Source organism: Carlito syrichta, unplaced genomic scaffold (assembly GCF_000164805.1).
Source record: "Carlito syrichta isolate Samal-C Ts95f unplaced genomic scaffold, Tarsius_syrichta-2.0.1 Scaffold126413, whole genome shotgun sequence".
NCBI lineage: Eukaryota > Metazoa > Chordata > Mammalia > Primates > Tarsiidae > Carlito > Carlito syrichta.
Window position 1 is genome coordinate 319,220 of NW_007070509.1, and position 22,239 is coordinate 341,458.

Sequence of the window (22,239 nt, forward strand, 5' to 3'; positions counted from 1 at the left end):
CTAGCTGGGCATGGTGGCACACACCCATCCCAGCTACTCCAAAGGCTTATGTGGAGAATCAATTGATCCCCAGGAGGTCAAGGCTGCAGTGAGCCATGGTCAAACCACTACACTCCAACCTGGGCCACATAATGAGATTCCAACTCAAAAAAAAAAAAAAAAAAAAAAAAAGTCAGGCGATTTGGCTCATGCCTGTAATTCCAGCAATTTAGGAGGCTGAGGTAGGAGAATTGCTTGAGCCCAAGTTCAAGACTCGCCTGGGCAATACAGTGAGACCTTATTGTTACAAAAAAAAGAAAAAAAGAATATGAGCAATGTATTCAGCAACAGCAGGCAAGGGAACGGGCATGAACTTGGGAGTCCAATGGGCCTGGGTTCTTATCTCAGTGCCACCACCACTAGTAGTGTCAGCTTGTCCCAGTGACTTTACAAAGGGGGCTGTGCGCACCACCTATGCCCAGTGACTTTACAAAGGGGGCTGTGAGCACCACCTACTCTCAGGGGCAAAGTCAGTCCAGTGCGCAGCAAATGGTCCTTGCCTTCCCCTCCCAGGCAACTCAGCTCATCCACAGCCTGATGCAGCAGCACTGGGCATAAAGAGAAGGTTGCAAGGTCCCTGCCCCCAGCCCCTCCTCCCATCCTTCCTCTCTGATCCCAGCTGAGCTCCTGGGGGTGGATGACAGGATGGGGGGAGGAGGCACCCAAAAACCCATTAGCCTCCTCCGGACTTTGCTCACTAGAAGAAAAGGCACTAGAATGTTCCTCCCCACAGCTCCTGAGAACAGCACAGTCTTCGAATTCCCCACCCTCATTATTTAAAGAGGAATAGGTGCCTTTCTTTCTCGCTCTCCCTTTGGGGTTTTGAAAAAAGAGAAGAAAAATAGCTACGCATAAGCGTGCTGGTCTGCCTGTCACTGAAAGGAGTAAAGTGGTATTTCATCAATATACAGCCGCCCCCCCACAACGCCCCCCCAACCCACACTCCTTTTCTCTGCCCTAAATGTGCTTTACAAATAACTGCACCAGAACCAAAGCTCCCTGTTCTGATTCTACATTTCCATCCCGGCCTTAGATCCACTACAAAGGTTTCTCAAATTTCTTTTTATTTTGATTTTCTTTACCTTATATTTTTCAGAGCAGATCTTTTGACCATGCCTCACAAATTCCCCTTCCTGAAAGCTCACTAATAGAAATACAAGGCCATCACATAGCTTTCTAATTAGTCTGTGCAGGAGATAAATGCCCCAGCCATTATGCCAGTACCCAAGCTCCCGGTAACACCGCCTGTGGGGCGGGAAGTCCGGATGTATTGTGGAGTCTTTCCCCCAGGACAGTTATAAATAGCGTGATGACACGCAAAGGATAAGCATATATAAAAAGTTAGCTGTCCCCCTGTGGGTTACAAATGTTTGACTCATTTGCCGACTGTCCACAAAGATTATAAATAAAGTCACCACCACCCTGGCAGGGGCGGGGAAAAAAAGGCCTGTTTTCACACCGCCAGTGCCACGCTTGCCCTCCTCTGGGCCAGCACATCCAGTATGACCTGGGAAGATAAAACGTGTGCCTGGGGCCCTTGGCCCCTGAATCTCAGGCTCCCGCCTGGAGTCAAATTGATCTTCTAGAAAATACCAGGACATTCCCCGATAGCCAACAACCCATCCCAAGTAGCACCTGGGTCTGAGCAGAAGGTGCAGAGTCATCCACCCAGCCAAGCCCAGGCCGCTGCTCTGCCTTTCTATAGACAAGACCTCCATGACCAGAGAGGGCAGAGGATCAGAAAAACCAGGACCAGCGATACCAGTCAGTCATTCCAGCTGGAAGCTGGGGGTGGACTCACTGACTTCTGTGAGGTCAGCAGAGACAGACACAAAGTTGGCCTTGGCTTAAGGGACACCATTCTCTTTGAAGAGTGAACCGACAGGGGAGCAGGCTGCCCTGAGCATGCAGAGATGCTAGCATCATCGGGGTGGTCTCCCAGAAGGTGGCCTGAAGAAGGATAAGTGACTAGAGGTGAGAAAAGAAACCACCTGTAGACAGGGCAGTCCAGATAAGCATCTCATACCAACTCCTCTTTCTGAGGCCTGGGTTACCACAGCAGCAAGGCAGGCAGGGGCAGCGGGGAGGGGCAGAGGGACAGGAAGTTAGTGGGGCAGGTAAGAGGGGAGCATGGGTTGAGGGGACAGAGGACTGGCCCTGCTTGGAGGTAGAACTCAAACCAGTTTCAAAGCAAAGAGTGCAGAAGTGGTTTGAGGTTGCACAAGCTGGTGAGGAAGAAGAGCCACCCCGCTACACCAGCATTTTCCAGCCTCCCCTGAGACAAGCCCACGGCCCAATGCCTGAGGTCCCTGAGAAACAAAGCCTGCTGGTGACTCACCAGTTGGACAGAGGCACCAGCTCAGTCACCAGCGTGATGGCAGGGTGGGAGTGATACAGTCCACAGCCTGCGGGGGGAAGAGGAGGGCAGTCTTCCCCATCCCTAACTCTTCCTGGACCCAGGGAAGAGAAGACAGCAGGAGGTTTACAGTGATGGAGTGGTTGTACCCCAAACCAGCTCTAGAAGGAAATAAAGAACCCCAAGAAAGACTCCCCAGACTCCCACTGCTCTGACCTGGCTGGCACTGATAGACAGAGACAGCGTCACCAAGATTTCTCAACAGGATCTCCAGATCTGGCCTTGGTGTGGTGCCTAAGCCTTCAGAGAGTAAATCCATCTATTAAAAAAAATACCCAGGTGCCGGGCACGGTGGCTCAAGCCTGTAATCCCAGCACTATGGGAGGCCGAGGCGAGAGGATTGCCTGAGCCCAGGGGTTCGAGACCAGCCTGGGCAACTTGATGAGACCTCATCTCTACAATATACCAAAAAATTAACCAGGTGTGGTGGCATGTGCCGGTAGTTCCAGCTACTTGGAAGGCTGAGGCAGAAGGATCGCCTGAGCCCAGCAGGTCGAAGCAGGGGCCGTGAGCGTGCCACTGCACTCCAGTCTGGGGGATGGAGTGAGACTTCAACTCAAAAAAAAAAAAAAAATACCCAGATTTATTCCATTGAGGAGTAGCCCAGTACCTTAGGAGCCTTCTAGGGCCATCTCGAGCATCTCTGTCATTTGGTCTCACGGCCCAGGCATAATAACGAGCTACTCTCCTCTTGTCTGAGCTCACCTGGAAACCAAGTCTCAAACTCCCTGCTCCATGATGCCTCCTAGCTAAGCTTCCTTCCAGCATCAGCACCTATGGGCCGGCCATGACGGGGGAACTGGGGACCCTTCTGTCCCAATTGCTCGACCTCCTCATGAAGGCTTCCATTTGCATTAACTTTGAACATGTTCAGGACCTGTGTGATGAATTCTTTCCTAGCAACAGATATCAGCCCAAGAGACTCGTAGGTGAACAAGAAGGCCACAACCTTGTGGGAAAAGGCAGAGAAGTCCAGAAAGCAGAAACTCAGGCACAAGGTTAGTAAAGTCTTCAATCCCTTGGGGGTGGGGTGTGGGGAGGCCTTCCCAAGGGCCTTTGAGTGGGAACTGCCACTGTCAGGGCAGAATTACCCAACCTAACTGGAGTCCCTGCGGAGTCCCTGTGGTCACCCTGTTTATCTTCCTGCCTCCAGACTGGTCAGCAAAGTCAACCAGACACACAAAGCTCTCCAGCAAAACAGAGTGTCACCCATCCCTCTGTGGGATCCACTGAATGTCTCTGAGTTCTCCCAGGTGGTGATTCTGCATTCTAACCCGATCCTCTTGTCACAAATAGAGTCCACCTCCTCTGTGAAACTAGAAAGCAGACACTCACCACCAACACCAACAATAGACCCATGTTTAGGGTGGTCTCTGATCAGACCCAGGCCCTTCTCAGAACTTCTTCCCACTGAGATACAACTTCTCTATTGACACATCTTAGTTCCAATCTGTTAAGGCCCCAACTAATTCTACAGCCAGTGTTAGATCATAGGAAAAAGACATCTCTTTTCTTCATCATCCTCATTACCAATAACAACCACAATAGTCCCATGAGTCACCAGACACTGTATGGAGTGCCTTATACTTATCTGACTTAATTCTTCCCGCTTAACAGCTGGGGAAACAGGCTGAAAAGCTACATAACTTATCCAAGATCATACAACTAGAAGTGGCAGAGCTGGATTCCAACTTTGGTCCAATTCTCTGAAACTAGTAGAGGGATATTTGCCTTGTCCTCGCTGTGTCCACAGGGCCTGGCATACAGGAGACACTCATAAAGTACTTGCTCCATAAATAACTCAAAACATGGATGGACAGATGGAAGGATGGGTGAGTGGGTGAGCAGGTTAAAGTGAGCTCTGATCATCACAATACCAGCCCTAAGATGCACAGGAAGTGGCCACCTCATCAACAGAGACTGCTGCCTCTACCCATCTGAACTGCTATCTGTACCCACTCCACCCCCCACACCCCGGGGAATGCCATTGCTGCCATGAGGGTCTGAGATTCAGAAATGGGAGAAGCCAAACACCTCAGGTGACCTCATCCTTCATTCACTGGAAGTCTGCCTTCCCAGCTCTGGGAAAGTCCCTATTCCTGAGTACCCCATCAGGTGTGGCACCTGCCCCAGGCAGAGAAGAGGGCCCAGTCCTGCCCAGTGGTGACCGTTCCATGGCATTAAGACAAGTGTACACAACCACCATCTCTGGGAAGAGCCGTTTCCTTAAGAGCTCTGACCTCGGGTGTCACTGAGAGAGGAGGTGCTGGGGTTGCCCCTTCCCCTCACCCCTCAGCACTTGGGCCTTCATCAGTTTCCCCCAAAGAGGGCCCCTGGTCTCTGAGGGAGACTGGAGAGAGCTAAGACTGTGATCAGGGCAGCTGCCAACCCTGTCTCCTGGAGCGCCCAGCAGGAGAGGCGGTTCTAAGAAGGCAGCCAGCAGAAGGACCCGCAGACTCAGAGGCTCATTACAGGGAATGACTAAGTGAGCTGCGATTCCAGGGGAAACCCCACTCGCTTCTGCTCACTAAGGGGCTCATCCTTGAGCTGTTTAGACGAAGGCAGTTTCCAGGTGCTGCCCTCGGCTGGGACGTCCCCCTAAGAGCAGCCGGGTCCCTAGAAGACCCTCTGCCTGGAAGTCTTGATCCTGGCTATTCAGGTCGTCTGACAGGTCCGCCCCACCCGTTTCCAGGGCAAGCAAGTCTGCCCATCCCCGGTTAAAGCGAGATGCTGGGAATGGGGGAAATCCGATCAGCACCTCCTAGGTTTTTGCGGCTGGATTTCAACAAGGAATGTGACAGTCTCGCAGCAGCTGTGCCCTGCCTGAAACAAGCTCTATTTGAAACCTCCAACAGCTGAACCCCTCCCAGCTACCCGCTGGCCAGCCTGCCCAGCCACCCCCTGCCCAAAATGACAAATAAATAGAGAAATCCAAGCAACGAGGAGGCGCACGCATACGTACACACATGCACACACACACACACGCCAACAAATTGAGGGTGAGGGGCATAGTGGGAAAAAAGCCACTTGTCCAGCGATTCCCCGGGTCTCCAATCCTTCCAGCCCGCAGCAGGAGGGCTTCCCGGCAAGCAGAGCATTCACAGAAACCCACCTTCCTCAATCTCCATTCCCTAGGGAGGGAAGCCCCCTCCTCTGTCTTGGGGCTGGACTGAGGGGCTGGAGCAGCGGGGCCAGCTCCCCCCAAAGCCGGTGTTTGGTGTTCTCCATCCCCGCGCACACTCACACATACACTCATCTTTATTTATCCCCGGGAGGAGCTGGGGTGGGAGGGGAGAGCCAGGGCTGAGCTGGGGGCGCGGGCTGGCGGGGACCGCCCGGGAAGCCCTGTCATCCCATCCCAGGGAGAGGCACTCCCCCAGCTGATGCCAAGGCGGTGCCCATCTGCTGTGCCCGGGTAACACCTGTAGCCATTTTTATCAGGAGATGTTTACGAAGCAGCAGCAGGTTCATTCCGAGTCTTCTTTCCTAAGGGAAGGGACTGCTGTTTCCTCCACCTATATTTTTACCCCGATGCCCTCAGGGGACTCGGGTCATGGGTGGTTTTCTATTTTGCCCGAGTGTCTCTGAGAAGAGGAGGGAAATGGAAACTTGGGTCAAGAGGGAGAAGGCAGGGAGAGAAGGGACTCCGGCAACGGTGCGGAATCCCCACCCCCCACCCGGACATGTATTTCTTTTTTATCCTCGGGAAAATGGAGTGGAGCAGGGAGGGGAGGAGAGGAGGGGAAGTCGCAGGAACTGGCAAACACATCAAGGCAGAGTGTAATTAATTGGTGCGTTAAGCTGCTGGGTTATGCTTTAGTACGAGTGAGCCAGGAGGAGAAAACGATTTCTCAGAAGGGATTCTTTAATCCTCCCTAACAGAATCTGCAAATTAGACACAGTGTGTGGGGATGTCCCCCACCCCCAAAGGAAGCGAGGAATGAATTCTCCCGGGATCAAGAAGGCAAACCATGGGAAGTTAGTGTTCAATATAACTGAGCAAACACCTCTCACCACCACCGCCACCTCTCTCCCAATTGCTCTCTCAGCCGCTCGATCTCTCTCAATCTCTCTGTCTCTCAGTCTCTCTCTCAATCTGTCTTTCTCAATCTCTCCCTCTTGCTACCTACATATTCCTTTTGTTCAAGGTATAAAGAGAAACCACAGCCCCTACCTTTGAGTACAAACCCCAAGAGAGCTCGGTCTCTATCACCATAACAACAATTCCAAACATCCCAAAAATCAGAGCATAGTCACTCAGTCGCTTTCTCTTTTCAAACAGGGCCCTCCTGTGTCCCAGCTTATAGCCAATGTTTTGGTTTTTCCGCTTGTTGGCTTTGGGGAAGGTGGTGCTGCTGGCGGTGGCGCCGGCATGCTGGTGGTTGTGGGTGGCGTTGGGGTGATGGAGCAGGGTCTGGTGGGCATGGTTGTCCTCCCGGGAGGAGATGACGATCTCTGGGGGGTTGCTGGGGCTGAAGAGCTGGAGGGGCTGACCCTCGGGCTCGGCCTCGATGAGGTTCCTCCGGGAGGCGCTGAGGCGGCTGAGGGGCTTCATGACCCCACCGCTGTACTTGCAGGAACTCATGGCGATCTCCGTGAAGGGGTTGCTGTCCCGCCGGTGCACCAGGGGGCTGGCCTGTCTGTGCCGGCTGCCTCCGCCAGGCCCACTTGTAGCTGTGGAACTTGGAGAGTGGCCAAGCAAGTGGTCATTGAGATTGAGCTGGCTGCCTTGCCTGGAGGAAGGGTGGAGGATGGCGGTGGAGTTGGCCGAAGGGGGGGCCCTGAAGGCGGTGGGAGAGGAGTGCAGCAGGCCGGGGTGCACGGGCTGGCTCTGGAGTTGGGCGAGCTGAGACAGGGGATGCGGTGGCTGCTGCTGCGGCTGCTGAAGCTGCGGAGGCTGAGGCTGCAGCGAGGGTCCTGGGGGCTGCTGGGGGGCTGCTGGTGGTGCTGGCGGTGGTGGTGGCTGCTGCTGCTGCTGCTGCTGCTGCTGCTCATCCCCAGAGGACGGGCAGGGGCACTTGGGATCTTCGTCCAGGTCCCCCACCCCCGAGTCATGGAAGTGCCCAGAAGTGTCCATCTTGGGGCCTGGCTGTATTCCCTGCAGCACAACCCCCCACCCCAAAGCCACCCTCGCTCCAAAGATGTCCTCAAAGAAAGCCAGGCATCCAAGCTCCCCCACCAGTGTCTTGGTTCCAGTCTTCTCTCTTTGGCTTGCTTCGGTTCTCAGGGGCTGCCTGGAGTCCGGACGCTGCCACTCAAGAATGCATTGTACTGGGCAGGGAGGGAGGATAGGAGAGACGCTTGGAGAGAAGAAAGGGGGAAAAGAACTCTGTCTCAGGAGGTGGTCCTCCAGGAGCGTGTGAGGCCAGGCTCAGCTTCACTCCTCGCTGGCTCAATGCTTCGCTCTCCTCCTCCTGTCACTGCTAGAGTGTAAGCCAAGCCCACTTATTAGCAGCTGGCCTCATTGGCTTGGCTTCACTCTCCAACCACCTCCTGGCTCCGCCCCTCACCCAGGCTCCGCCCCGGAGGAGGGGCCTGCCGTCCTCGCTCCCGGCCCCCGCGGCGGCGCAGCGCGGGCTGGGAATTGTAGTTTTTGCTGCCCCACCCGGGAGCCGGGCTGCTGCCCTCCCTCCTCTGACAGGTACGGCCAAAACCCGCAAGCCCACGGCGACGAGGACAGTACGCTCAGGTGGGGCGATGGGGAGGAGGGGCAGAGGGCCCCTCAGGAGGGGAGCTGTGACCATGAAGAGGGCGCAGGGGGAGGGGAGGACGAGGGTGTATTGACGGCCAGGGTCTGCGATGGGTTGTTTCCCACATATTACCCAGATGCTTTCTCCAAACACCCAAGGAGGTGGGCATGGGGTTCTCGTTTTGCAAAGGAGAAAACGAGTGTTCAGAGATGTTGAGTGACGACGTCAAGGTCACAGAAGCCGAGGGGACCCGCTCTGACACAAGGCGGATAAACTCACCTGCCACTGAGTGCCCGCATCGTGTGTCAGGTGCCTGTGTGATTTCCAACCCTCACATCGACTCTATGAAAATGATGTCATTCTTCTCCTTTTACAGATGAAAGCTGTAAATAAAGAAAAAAAGATAAGGGGGGAAAAAAACAAACCAAAACACTCAAGCACAGATACGTTAAGTAACTTGCCAGATGTCACCCAGCTTGTAATCAAGGGTGCCAGGATTTGAACTCAGGCCGGTCTGACCCCACAGCTCCTATACTGCCTCCCAGGCTGCCCTTCCACTTTGACACAAAGTGGTTGTTCAATAACTATTGTTCAAATGATGAATGTGAAAAAGCCAAAGAGAAGCTATGAGGAAGAACTGGCCTCCTCAGAGCAGGACGTGTGAAGGGGACCATGGCGCCAGCCCCTTCCCTAACAGCTGGCCATGGAGTCACCAGAGGATCTGGCAGGAAGGGTGAAGACCCCCATGGTCACTCCCTGGCTGATTTGTCCCATGGGGCTCTGAGAGCAGAGCTGGGAACAGCTGCTGGCTTCCTGAGTTCAAAATCATCATCATCAAGTATTTATTAAGCTCCCACTGTGTGCAGAGGGGGTTCCAGAGGCTGGGACCAGAGATGAATTCATTTTCATTTCTAGCAGCAGCAACCTTAAGGATCAGAGAGGAAGACACCATTATGGAATTCCCCAGGCACACCTGGGGTTTTAAGAGGGAGGCACTTTTCTGTCTAGTTCCTGATTTCCCATCACCCTTTGGCCTCTGTCCAGCCCCCTCCCAAGGTGGGAAGAAGAAAAGGTGGAAGACCCATGCACACGCACAGGCACACACAGAAAACATGTCTGCAATGGACACACATGTGTGCACATGTACATAAGTTTGTGCACACATTGGCCCATGCACATGTATACACACACACCTGGTGAGCTGCTGAATGGTGAGCAGTAAGTAGCCAGGTCAGGGAGAGGCAGAGCTCCCACCAAATGAGCCCAGAGTCCCCTGTCTATCAGTTCTCACCTCTCCAGTCCCCCAGCATCCTGGTGACTGAGAGCTAAATGTTACTTGTGATACAAGCCACAACCCCAGGTACCTGAATAATTATAATTACTCTTGCACAATGATCTTGATTATTACCTTTTTTTTTTGAGTCGGAGTCTCACTGTTGCCCAGGCTGGAGTGCAGTGGCACACTCATGGCCACCGCAGCCTCGACCTGCTAGTCTCAGGTGATCCTTCTGCTTCAGCCTTCCCAGTAGCTGGAACCACAGGCATGTGCTACCATGTCTGATTTATTTTTTTATTTTTTGTAGAGACAAGGTCTTACCAACTTGCCTGGGCTGGTCTCGATCCCCTGAGCTCAGGTAGTCCTCTCGCCTCGGCCTCCCAAAGTGCTGGGATTACAGGTTTAAGCCACCGCGCCCGGCCAGATTATTATCAATGACACTACACACACACACACACACACACACACACACACACACACACACTACAGGTCCCAGCACCATGGTTCAGCTGCAAGCCTGGGGTCTTACATGTTTTCCCATGACCAGGCCCCCCAGCACCTCCACCTCACCTCATCCCCTCCAGCATGTCCTGCCTTCCCTCCCCTTCCCTCCTGTCTTTATCCTGCCCCCCCAACTTCCCCTCCTCCATCCCTAAACAGAGCCACCCGTTTGGTTCAAGGCTCCAGATCACATATTGAGGTGTAGCGATTTTCTAAGAAGTTATCATTACGGTGTTGTTAGTAGCAGAAGCGTCTTGTTAGTCCTGGTTTTCAGTGCTAGATACAGCTTCTAGGCTGTGAAAAATCAATTTTGGAGGCACAGACGGGCCTGAGCATTTCTTTGCCCACTCCACCCTATGAGGTGCCTCATGCCTCAGCTGACCTTCCTGGGTCAGCCACCTGCCTCCAGTTCTCTGGGATGTGCCAGCAGGGTCCAAATGAGGCCTGGTGAGGATGAGAGACAGACTGGATTGGGCCTTAACCATGCCCGAGCCAAAGATCAGGGGTTCATCTGGGAATGGGCAACCTGACAGCTGATAACACTGAGGCAGTTCACAGCCCTCATTACGGCCGCCTTGTCACAAACAGGAGGAGGACACTGTCACGGTTAGAGTTTGGGCTCTAGAGTCAGACTGTCCCCGCTGGAGCCCTTCTCTACTGTGGGATGGTTGTGTGACCACAGGCAAGACGCCTTCTGATCCTCAGCTTCCTACTCTGTAGAAGGCTCCCTGCCTCAGGCGGCTTGGGAGAAGATTAGATGCAGGTTTCTATGGAGGGGGCCACCCCACCATCCAGGGCAGCCCCGAATCCCTCAGCGGGATCCTGGAACTGGCTGGTACTGGCTCATCAAAGTCAACCATACACCTCACTTCCCAACTCCATGATGATGTCACCTGGGTAGCTTGAAATCAACCATGGCAGGAGTATTCACACCAGCGACCCCCAGCCTTTTTGGCATCAGGGACCAGTTCCACGGAGACAAGTTTTCTACAGACAGGGGAGGGGATGGTTTCGGGATGATTCGAACACATTACATTTATTGAGCACTCCATTTCTACTATTATTACACTGTAATAGACAGTGAAATAATTACATAACCCACCATAATGGAGACTCAGTGGGAGCCCTGAACTTGTTTTCCTGCAACTAGACGGTCCCATCTGGGGGTGATGGGAGACAATGCTAGCATCACTGCCTCAGCTCCACCTCGGATCATCAGGCATTAGATTCGCATAAGGAGCATGCGATCTAGATCCCTCACAAGCACAGTTAAAAGTAGGGTTCGCGATCCGATGAGAATCAAATGCCACCACTGATCTGACAGAAGATAGCGCTCAAGCGGTAATGTGAGAGATGGGAAGCAGCTGTAAATACAGATGAAGCTTCACTCTTTTGCCCACCACTTACCTCCTGCTATATGGCCCAGTTCCTAACAGGCCACAGACTGGTACTGGTCCATGGCCCAGGGGTTGAGGACCCCTGATTTATACCACAGAAATCGGCAGGTACTATAAATCAGGGCTTACGTTTTCCTGGAAAGCCAGTTGGCAAGCCTTTCCTGGTTGTTAACATCTACCAGCATGTGACTGTCTCTTATTCCAGGCCATGGAATCCAGGCTGTGCATGCCACCCTCCTCCAGACGCTGTCCAGGTCTTCGCTCTCCTCCGTCCCTTTCACCAGCACCAGCATTGCCACCTGCTCACTGTGTGACCTTGGGCCAATTGCTTAACTTCTCAGGACTTCAATTCCCTGAGCCCCAAGGAGGTGGCACTGCCATGTACTTTGTAAACATAAAGTACCTCCAGGTGGTGATCAACTGAGAGCTGCTCAGCCACAGGGCCCGATCATGTCAGACCTTCCACCCTTCCCCACGGATTCATGGCACTCACCCACCCGTGCCAAGTATCCAAATCCCCACAACAGAGAAGCCCGCAATACTTGCCCTGGCCTGCAGCTGCAACCATGTCTTCACGACAACCCATGAGTTGAAGCCATCACCCATTTCACAGATGAGAAAATGAAGCTTTAGACAGATTTTAAAACTTGCCCAGAGTTAGCCGAGCATGGTGGCTCACACCTGTAAGCACTTTGGGAGGCAGAGGCAAGAGGATTGCCCGAGCCCATAGGTTTAAGACCAGCCTGGGCAACATGGCGAGACCCGGTCTCTATGATAAATTGAAAAATTAGCTGGGCGTGGTGTTCCTCACCTGTAGTTCCAACTACTTGGAAGGTTGAAGCAGAAGGATCGCTTGAATCCCGCAGGTCGAGGCTGTGGTGGCCATGAGCGTGCCATGCACTCCAGCCTGGGTAACAGAGTGAGACTTCGACTCAAAAACAATAAGAAATAAAACCTGCCCAGAGTTAATAACTAGTAACTAGTAGCAAAGCTGGAATCAAACCCAGGCCTGTCCAACTCCAAAGCACAAGACCTGCCATAAGTCCTGAACCCCAAATCTAAAGGATCCAGTCTTACGGGGACTGATGAAACATGACCATGCAACTCACACAGCCAACTCTCGGGAACTTACGGTCTCACTGCAGGGACAAGTACATGGGATGATTAAAACAACAACAAGAAGAACGATCCCAAAGTGTGGCCGGGACAATAGGATTCACTGAAGGTGGAGGGTGTCAAGGGAGCTTCACGGAGGCCGTGGGACTTAAGCCACACCTCAAAGGACAGGCAGCTACTCGTTATACTACCCTAGGATAATAGGCTGACAAATTACGCCTCTTTCGTCTGTAAAGACAGAGGCCAGGGGTCTGTGGTGGAGTGATTTACCTCAGAGAGCACAGAGTGAACAGGACACAACCACCAAACTTCGGGAGACGGGGTGGCCTGGGTCTGCCACCGCTCAGTACCTGCCCCCACTTCCAGTCTCACTTGTCACCACCTCCCTCTTTAAGTCCCAGCGTGCCCAGTCTCTTGCGGTTTCCCCATAAGCCATGCCTTTCTACACGCCATGCCTTTGCTCACTCTGTTCCCTCCACCTGGCATGCCCAGCCCCCACATCTCCACCTAACATACTTCTTTGCCCTTCAACATGTGGCTCGAAGGCCTTTCTGAGGCACTCCCCTGGGATCCCCAAACCTGCAGCAGGAGGCCTTCCTCTGTGTCTTCAGCACCCGTGCTAACACTGTCCCTGTCACCCAGTGTAACTGTTGTCTCTGTGTGTCCTTCCCCTAGACTGTGGCCCCCTTGAGGGCAGGAATGACGTCTCCTCACACTGTACCTTCAGCTTTTCCAAAGAGCTTGACGTACAACAGAAACTTAATAAAGACGAATCAAACTGACTAAACTTGAAAATTGGGAGAGGTTATTTGAAGGCAAATGAGACGCCATCGCAGTACTTTTGAAGCACAATTTCCCCATCGGTAAAATGAGTGAGAAGAAGAGATGATTTCTAAAGTCACTCAGTTTTTAAATTGCATAACCTATGGTCTGTAGAACTTGTTACCCCCAAAAGGTAGAACTGACTGAAAATAGGTTTCAGAAAAGTAATGATTCGTGGTTTATACGGCTATCTTTCCCACAGGCGTGAGAGCAGAAAAGGGCTCTAACTTTTTTCTGTATCCCCAGCACTGAGCAGGGTGCCTGGCCATGAAATGAATATACTCATTAAAGGTTTAATGGGTGGACGGATGGATGGAGTTTAGAGACAATGGCAGGTAATCGTCGGTTTTCTAGAAAAGCCAATGGTCTTGGAGGAATACCCTTGCCCTTCTAAGGACGGTATTATAAAAATCAACCACACCCTTCACCAGACCCTGGGTGGCTGGGTCAGAGGCAGCTTTGGGCCAAGAAGCTCCTCATCCCATCAGGGTTCTGCCATCGCTGTGTTTAGCGGGAAGCTTTGCTACTGGATTAACTATGCTGCAATAATAAAAGCAACCCCTGTGTTTGCATAGCACTTTATAGTTCTCCAGCTGCCTTCATGGAAAATTCTTCATTTGCACCTCCTGGCAGCCCTGGAAGCCCAGCTGGGAGGTTCTGTTGCTCCCATGTTCCCACACCCCATAAACTAGAGTTGAGAAAGGTTTAAGTGGCTCACTCAAGGCCACCAGTTAGTTATGGATTTGAACCTGGGTCTATCTGTGTTCTTTCCCATCCATTCCGCCCAGAGCACCTTTCCAGCCCACTCCTGGCTCTGTGACCCATCCTACGAGAACTCAGGGAGCAGCACGGGCACTGCTTCTTCAGAGTGTTCCAGACCTTCCCTCCTCTGTTATTGTGTGTTGGATGAATAAGCGGGTTAGCGAGTGAGTGGGTGAGTCTCTGTGTGAGAGCTTAAAGCACTTTGGCCCTGGACACGTTACCTGCTTCTTATTTGCACCACCGGCCACCAGAAATGCCAACTGTAAGTGCAGGTCTCCCATCCACACTTCTTTTCTCTGAGTGCCTGGATGTCCAGACCCTAGGTGAGGCCTCTTATAATAAATGCCCACCCAAGCCTCCCCAGGTCGCAACCCAAAGAGTGAGGTGGGACACAGCACATCCCATCGGTCCCCAGGCCACACACCAACAATTCTTAGTCACCTATGGGTGCCCAGGAGTCTTCAGCACCACACGGTCTCCTCAGGTTACCCTGCTTTGCTCAACAAAAGTTGAAACACTTGTGCCTTGTCCAAGTGTCACTCGTTGTAAAGAGACATATGTCCCGACCGCCCACAACTGGAGCATTTACTGGGGACCTACTCTGAGCATAGGCGATTCCCATGAACTAGGGGGTAAGATTCATATCTCCATTCTACAGATGAAGAAACTGAATCATGTTCCAGAGAAGGCATCTGGCTGCTCTCGTTCAGAGGAGGAACCAGTCAAGTCATGAGCCACAGAGGTCTGTCCACTCTGCAGCTCACACCCTCAGAGCACCACCGGGCTTCATTCCCTTCCGGAGAAAGTGTCCCTCCTGTCCTCCACTCCTGCCCAGGTCCTCCATGAAATCTTCTCTGACACCAAGAGTCAGGGAGGGTTTCAAAAGAACGGCTCCAGTCGGGCACAGTGGCTCACACCTCTAATCCCAGCACTTTGGGAGACCAAAGAAGGAGGATTTCTTCAGGGTAGGAGTTTAGATACCAGCCTGGGCAACATAGCAAGACCTCCCCACCTCTACAAAAAAATAAAAATAAAAAAATTAGGCCGGGCTTGGTGGCTCAGTCCTCAATCCCAGCACTTTGAGTGCTGAGGAGGCTGAGGTGAGTGGACTGCCTGAGCCTGTAGGTTCAAGACCCACCCGAGCAACTTGGCGAGACCTCGTCTCTACAATAAATCAAAAATTAGCTGGGTGCAGTAGCGCATGCCTGTAGTTCCGGTTACTTGGAAGACTGCGGTGGAAGGATCGCAGGAGCCCAGGAGGATGAGGCTGCAGTGGCCGGGAGCATGCCATTGCACTCCAGTCTGGGCGACAGAGTAAGACTCCAACTCAAAAAAAAAAAAATTAGCCAGGCATATGGTGCATGCCTGTAGTCCCAGCTACTTGAGAGGCTGAGGCAGGAAGATTGCTTGAGCCCAAGATGTCAAGGCTGCAGTTAGCCATGATCTCGCCACAGTACTCCATCCTGGGTGACAGAGTCAGACATCATCTCTATAAAAAACAAAAAAAGAAAGCAGGCCGGGCTCAGTGACTCAGCCTGTAATCCCAGCACTTTGGGCAAGTGGACTGCCTGAGTCCGTGGGTTCGAGACCAACCTGGGCAACTTGGCAAGACCTTATCTCTACAATAAATAAAAAAATTAGCCAGGCATGGTAGCGCGTGCCTGTAGTTCTGGCTATTTGGAAGGCTGAGGCAGAAAGATCGCCTAAGCCCAGCAGGTCAATGCTAGGGAGGCCATGAGTGTGCCACTGCACTCCAACCTGGGCAACAGAGTGAGACTCCAACCCCCCCCAAAAAAAAAGTAGCTCCATGGAGACCTATCTGGAAGAAGGTTGATTATTCTGCTTCTGCTACTAAAACTCTGTGGAAGGCCGACTGGCCCTAACATGGAGAGAAGACAGTGGAGCAGCCAGGCAGGGCGCCAGGAGCAGCCTCAGTCTGAAAATCCACCTGTCTGGTTCAGATTTGCTGCTGTTGTTTTCCTGCTAGGGACCACAAAGTGCGCCACTCTGAGACTGCAGAAGACCCATTCACACCTCCTCCACATTTAGTGTGTGAAAACCCAGGCACATTTTCCAATGCCTCTCCTGACCCCGTCCCCGTGGCTCTGATGTGGGAACCTGCTGTTCTGGCCAGATGAGTAGTCCGGATGGGAACGTTTATTTATTTGAGGGGGTCAAGGGTCAAATGGAAGGTACTGATACCATGTCTGGAAGGAAGGCTTGGGAAGTGGACACAGGGTGTCAACATTCTGTCACCAGATGCCCGGCTGGGCTCACAGGATGCCGATGGAGGTGCATACACTTTGCATACTGTAAAGTGCTGTCTGTGTGAACTGGCAAGTGCAAGGACCAGTGGTGGAAGAAGGGCCCACATAGACCCCTAATTGGACAGGACTCAGCATCTGAGGAGCATCTCTGGAGTCTAGATAAGTCCAAAGGTCTGTCTGTTTGGGGCCCAGCAGTGGAGAGAGTCCATCCCCCGCCATCCTGGGAGGGCAGGTGTATCCACTCCCAGTCCCACACTGCGGTGTAGACACTGGCACCCACGCCCACGAGAGATGGCTTCACAAGGGCTGTAAAACAGTTAGTTGTCTGTCACAGAGCATGTTCTCAATTAAGATTTACTGAACAGCTGGGCTCAGTGGCTCAGCCTGTAATCCCAGTGCTTTGGGAGGCTGAGGTGAGTGGACTGCCTGAGCCCGCGGGTTTGAGACCTGCCTGGGGAACTTGGTAAGACCCTGTCTCTACAATAAAGCAAAAACTAGCCGGGCATGGTATCGCATGCCTGTAGTTCCAGCTACTTGGAAGGCTGAGATGGAAGGATCGCCAGAGCCTAGCAGGTCAAGGCTGCGATGGCTGAGAGTATGCCACTTCACTCCAGTCTGGACAACAGAGTGAAACTCCAACTCAAAAAAAAAAAAAGATTTACTGAATAAATCAGCATCCTGGCCCCAGTTCCAAAAGACTCAAAGAAAGATTTTTTAAAAACTCTAACAGCTTCCCAAACCCAGAACAGACAGTTGAGCAGCCAGGGAGGGCCCAGGCCCAGGGCCCAAGCCAGGAAATAGGCAGCAAGTGCCCCCTGACCCCAGATGAGCCACCCTCCCACGGTCAGGTAGCAAGTGACCAGCAGAGCCGCTGGCAGTTTGGGCCAGAGCCCTGTGGGCCAGCAGCGACACCGCCATCTCCTCCCCAGACTCCCACCGGCCGGTGGCATCTCAGCGCCCCTCTGGCTCTGAGACCGCGGTGCCGGCAGGGCAGGCGCACACCCGGGGCTGGCCCGGCGGGGCAGAGCAACCTGTGGCGGGTTTGAGAGGACTGTGGCGGCCTCTGCTGGTGGCGCCTGCACATTGCTTCCACTCCAGGCACCTCGGGGGACGTGGAGGGAGCCCCCAAACAGAACATGAACCCTGGTCTCAGCTCTCTGCCGCCTTCCATGGAGGCCCAGGGACTGGATCCGGCACCAGGACTAACTTTTGCGAATATTTTACAAATAGAGTTTCTATTTGACAGGCTTCGTGGGTTTTTTTTCACCTTTGGGGAAGAGCCTTCACCTGTGGTCTGTCCTAGGTAGGGGGCACCATAAAGCCTTTGAATGTGAGGGCTGGACAAGACCACCGAGTTGCCTCGGGGCCCACCCTTACTAGTAAGGGGAACCCTCCTAGAAGGGCGGTGACTTGCCCAAACTCACCCGTGAATTAAGTGCAAAGTCGGAGCCCAAACCTGGCCATCTTGATGTAGCTCCCGGCAACCCACCCACGATCCCTCAGTAACCATCGGAATCCACCAGCAAAGCTCTATTCCAAGTCGCCACTGTTGCTTGAGAAAAAGCCCCTTCCCCCTCCCCGCACCCACAGGACACAGTCAGGAGCCAAGGTCCTCCACACCCAGCACTTTGGTATGAATAATGCAAAAAGGCACGATCCTGCTTGCCACCCGTCCCTTTTTCTGTCTTCCTTCTCTCCCGGTAAAGGTGACAGCCAGAGGGTTGCTATGGACACTGCGATCGGGTTCTCCCTCCTCAGTAATAATCCAAGGATGCCCTCCCTGCTGGAGTCCAGGTTTCTAATTGCCAAGCCTCCGCGGCAGCGAGGCTACCTCACAGGAGGTCCTGGGCAGCTAGAGAGCCGGAGGATTAGATGGGCTGAGGAGAGAAGAAGAGAGTGACAAGACGGAAATCACCAAAAATTGGAAGCAACAAGCTCAACCCGTGTAGGTAGATTGACAAAACCAATGTCGATTTAACCAGAATTAGAAAAGTAATAGTGTCTTCACAGGCTCCCCATCAAATCGGACACTTAATCACTGTGGCCAGCATCTCTCGAGTGGGATGCTGAGAGGAAGGGGGGGAGGAGAGGTCTCAGGGCTATGTGCATGACAGTGTCACGGGAGGGACCTGGGGGTCCTCTTGCTCTTATTTAAGAGATATTACAGGTCAGGAGCATTTCTGAGCTGGACTCCTGGCCACTCTGCTGCACAGCAGAAAGCACCCCAATGCCACTGGGCTCTCGGCCATGAAATCAGAGCACTGTCACCTCTATTTATGTGACACCACAATTACCCACCTTCACATCAGACTTGGTCACCAAGACCACGAGCTCCACACAGCCGCAGACATAAGTCCAGTGTGGAGCACCCAGACCACAGTCCACGTGCTGCTGGGCAGGCCACAGTCGGCTTCACCTCCAGGGCCCCCACAGCCACAGTGAAACTTTAAGGGGAGGGCACAGAGGAAAACATGTTGGGCCCTACAAATCACTGAACATATACGTGGGGGCTGGGGTGGCCTCTGGAAGCTGTGTTTATCTCTCTCGGAGCCTGGTGTCTGCTGTTGTCAGACCATGGCTGTGAAGAGGACAAGATTAGCTTTGCTCTGCCCTAAATGTCCCCCCAGAAACCCTCTCCCCACACGCATGTGTATGTGTATATCTGTGTGGGTTCATATAGAAATATATACACACAGAGAGATTGCAGCCAGGCACGGTAGCTCACACCTGTAATCCCATCACAATGGGAGGCCAAGGTGAGAGGATTGCTTGAACCCAGAAGTTCAAGACCAGCCTGGACAATATAGTGAGACATTGGCCCTACAAAAAAATCAAAAAATTAGCCAAGCGTAGTGGCACGCACCTGTAGTCCCAGCTACTTAGGAGGATGAGGCAGAGGGATCGCCTGAGCCCAGGAGATCAAGGCTACAGTGAGTCATGATTCTGGCACTCCAGCCTGGGTGACAGAGTGAGACTCAACTCAAAAAATAAAATAAAGAAATTGAGAGAGAGATAGAGAGAGGGTTGGAAGGTTCTTATAAATCCCATCTACCACTATCTCTGTGACGTGGTTCTTGTTGTCTGTTTTTCAAAGAGAAATGGGGCTCACAGAAGCCTAGGACTTACCCAAGATGAAGTGACTGAGTTTCAGGCTCCAAGGCCCAGCACCCTCACCCTGGCTCTCTTCCCATCAGTGTTTGAAAGTCACACCTCAGAACGGGTGTGGATGAGGCTGCACGTCAGGAAGAATGTGTGCCAAATAGAAGCCATTCTCCTCACTGGGGAGTTTTTTCCTACAATTTAACAAACCTCGCCTCCTCTGATTGTTTCTGAAATTGTGTGCCCAGGGCTGATTTTGTGACAAATGCTGCTCTGGCAATCCCTGTGGCCCATTGCAGGAGCTCCTGGGAGGCCTGGCGAGCGCTAATCCTCTTTTCTTAGCACAATGCCTTCTCTTCTCTTCCTACACACCTAGCGATTAAGCCCCCTGGTGGTCCCAGGAACTGGCAAATGTGAGCCTCAGAGGATAAGAAGGGCTGGTGGCTTCCTATAATACTTGCTTCTTGCCACTTCCATTAGAGAAACTTCTGAGCCAGCCAGGAGGTCAGAAAAGAAAAAGAAAAAAAAGGTGGGAGCCTGCCCCGGCTGCTCCCCACATCTTACTGAGCTCTTCCTGACAGTGTGAACCTTGATGTTGATCAGTGGGGTGCTTCTGCATCTCCCAATAAAGGCCGAGAAAGCTGTCAACTCCTGTTTGCCCAAAGGAGAAGTTTTAGGTTGTCCAATGCTCTCGGACCCAGGATCTTGGCCAATCGAACATCTACTGTAGAGAGAGGCCTAGACAAGAGCCCCGAGAGACCTGAACCCTGGGTCTGAGACTGCAGAAAAGTGATTTGTGTGGTACTGATACCAAGGCAGGAATTTTCCAGAAGAAAAGATTGCCAGAGATGAGCAAGTCGTCAGTTTCCCCAACTTCAGCTTAAACACATTCTAGCTGGGAAGATCTGAGTCTCCCCATGGAGTAATAGATGTGATCTGATTAGCACAGGACCAGACACATAGTAGGTAGCTCATGAATGCCTGTTTCCCTCTCTCCTCACTTTTTCGTGCCTCTTGTACGAAGGTGTTTCACTGATTCAAAAGGGGGCTTGGGTCAAGACTCCAGAATCTATCACTGCTCTCCCATGAGGGCAATGAATCTTAGTCCACGCCGTTGCTCAGGAGAGGGGAGAGAGAGGGGAGACACCCTTGTTTCCAAGCAATGTGTGACACGTGGGAAGAAGCTCTGAGCTCACACAGCTACCTATGCCATGGCTGGCCTGGGCAGGGCCCATCTGAGGAGAGGAGCCCCACATCTCGGCCTCACTGCCTCCCAGAGCTTCCTTGAGCCTTCTTGTCTTTGATCTCCTGAACAGCTTAGAGAAATGAAAGTCAAACCCAAGGTGCCCTGCTCCAAGGCCAAGCTCAGTCATGCAGCTTCCAGGACGCTCTTGGCTGGGGAGGTGGCAGTCAGCTCCCTCGCTTCTCCTGTCGCTCTGGCCTTGGCCATTTTGAAGCGGGTGAACAGCTTTGCCAAGTGATCCACCAGAAGAGAGAGAAGAAACGTGCATCCGTGTGGCATTTTGTCAGCTGTACCAGAAAAGCGACGGAGGGGGAGGCGGTGGAAGTCAGTGACTCAAAGCAGGTTCGGAGATTATCTGCTGTTTTCAATTATCCACATCCCTCATCACCATGGAGAATTGAGAATTGGGTGCATCTGCCTCCCCCTCAACGCCGGTGCTGGCATGAGAGATGTGATTTGTACTGTGGGTAAAGGACTCAGAATGGTCTCTGTGTAAAATCTCCCCAGCACCGAAATGTCATTAAATAGCATTCTACGCCTGGCACCTCTTGGTCCCTTTAAAAATAGCTGGAAGATAAACACATTTAAGGAGAAGAGAACTGACGATTATTGAGCATCTGTGTGGCACTCAATACTCATTCTGAGCCAAGGAAACTTCAGCTCAGAGATGCTGAGTGACTTGCCTGTGACTTGTCACAGCGTGGAACAGCAAAGCAGGTGCTCCAGCACAGGGCCATCTGATCCCAAGGATCACTCCCACCCACCTCGCCTCTGTGAACTCAGACCTTCCCTGGAAAACATGGAGAGGCCCATCTAGACCCCCTCACTTGTGTCTGCTCTGATGCCTTCCAGTTACCAGCGTGGAAAACCCAATTCAAGAGAGTCTAAAAACAAGGAAATCTATTATTTCACACTCCAAGAACTGAAGAAGCTGAACGGTTCCAGGGGTCATTAATTTGGTGGCACATGTCACCATGAACGCTGGTTCTTTCTGACATTCTGTTCTGCCATCCTCAGCGTGTTGATCACAAGGAGGTCACAGCACATATAGGCACCCCATTGTCACCCTTCAAAGTCCAGTGGATACAGAGGGAAGCACTTCCTGTTGTCTGTTGGGGGTCTCTTTAATAATGAGAAAAAGTGGCTGGGCGTGGTGGCTCACACCTGTAATCCCAACACTTTGGGAGGCTGAGGCAGGAGAATTGCCTGATCCCAGGAATTTGAGACCAGCCTGGGCAACATAGTGAAATCCCAACTCTACTTCAATGTATAGAATAAAAAGAAAAAAGGAGAAGGAGAAGGAAGAGGAGGAGAAGAAGGAGGAGGAGGAGAGGAAGAAGTCTCAGAATTCCCTAGACTTTCCTTCACATCTCACTGGTCAAAAAATATGTTCCATGCTCAGACCTAAATCAGTCCCTGGGAAAGGGGGACAGGGTGACCATGTTGGCTAGGGTGAGGCCTGACTTCCCCTGAAGCAGATGCCCACCAGGGGAGTGTGGACACAGTGGGGGCTTAAGGAAGAAGCAGGACTTGGGCGGGGACAGTATTGGTTCCTGGAAAGGCAAGCACTGCATGGCTGCATCCATTAAACCAGCCAGAGGTCTAAACGCA

At 52.6% G+C, this 22,239-nt stretch overlaps 1 protein-coding gene across 2 annotated transcripts in view; it reads right to left on the minus strand.

Moving 5' to 3' along the window:
- KCNN3 (potassium calcium-activated channel subfamily N member 3) overlaps window positions 1–7,846 on the minus strand; it is a 176,609-nt gene extending 168,763 nt beyond the window's left edge. The window contains exon 1 of one of the 2 annotated variants that reach the window (XM_008048583.2): window positions 6,630–7,846. In XM_008048583.2, the coding sequence (XP_008046774.1) occupies window positions 6,630–7,532 (903 nt within the window). In that variant the 5' untranslated portion in view covers window positions 7,533–7,846. Of the gene's footprint in view, window positions 1–5,567; window positions 5,938–6,629 lie in introns of those variants that run through there. The other variant, XM_008048584.1, reaches the window with a different exon arrangement.
- Between the last annotated feature and the right edge of the window lie 14,393 nt (window positions 7,847–22,239).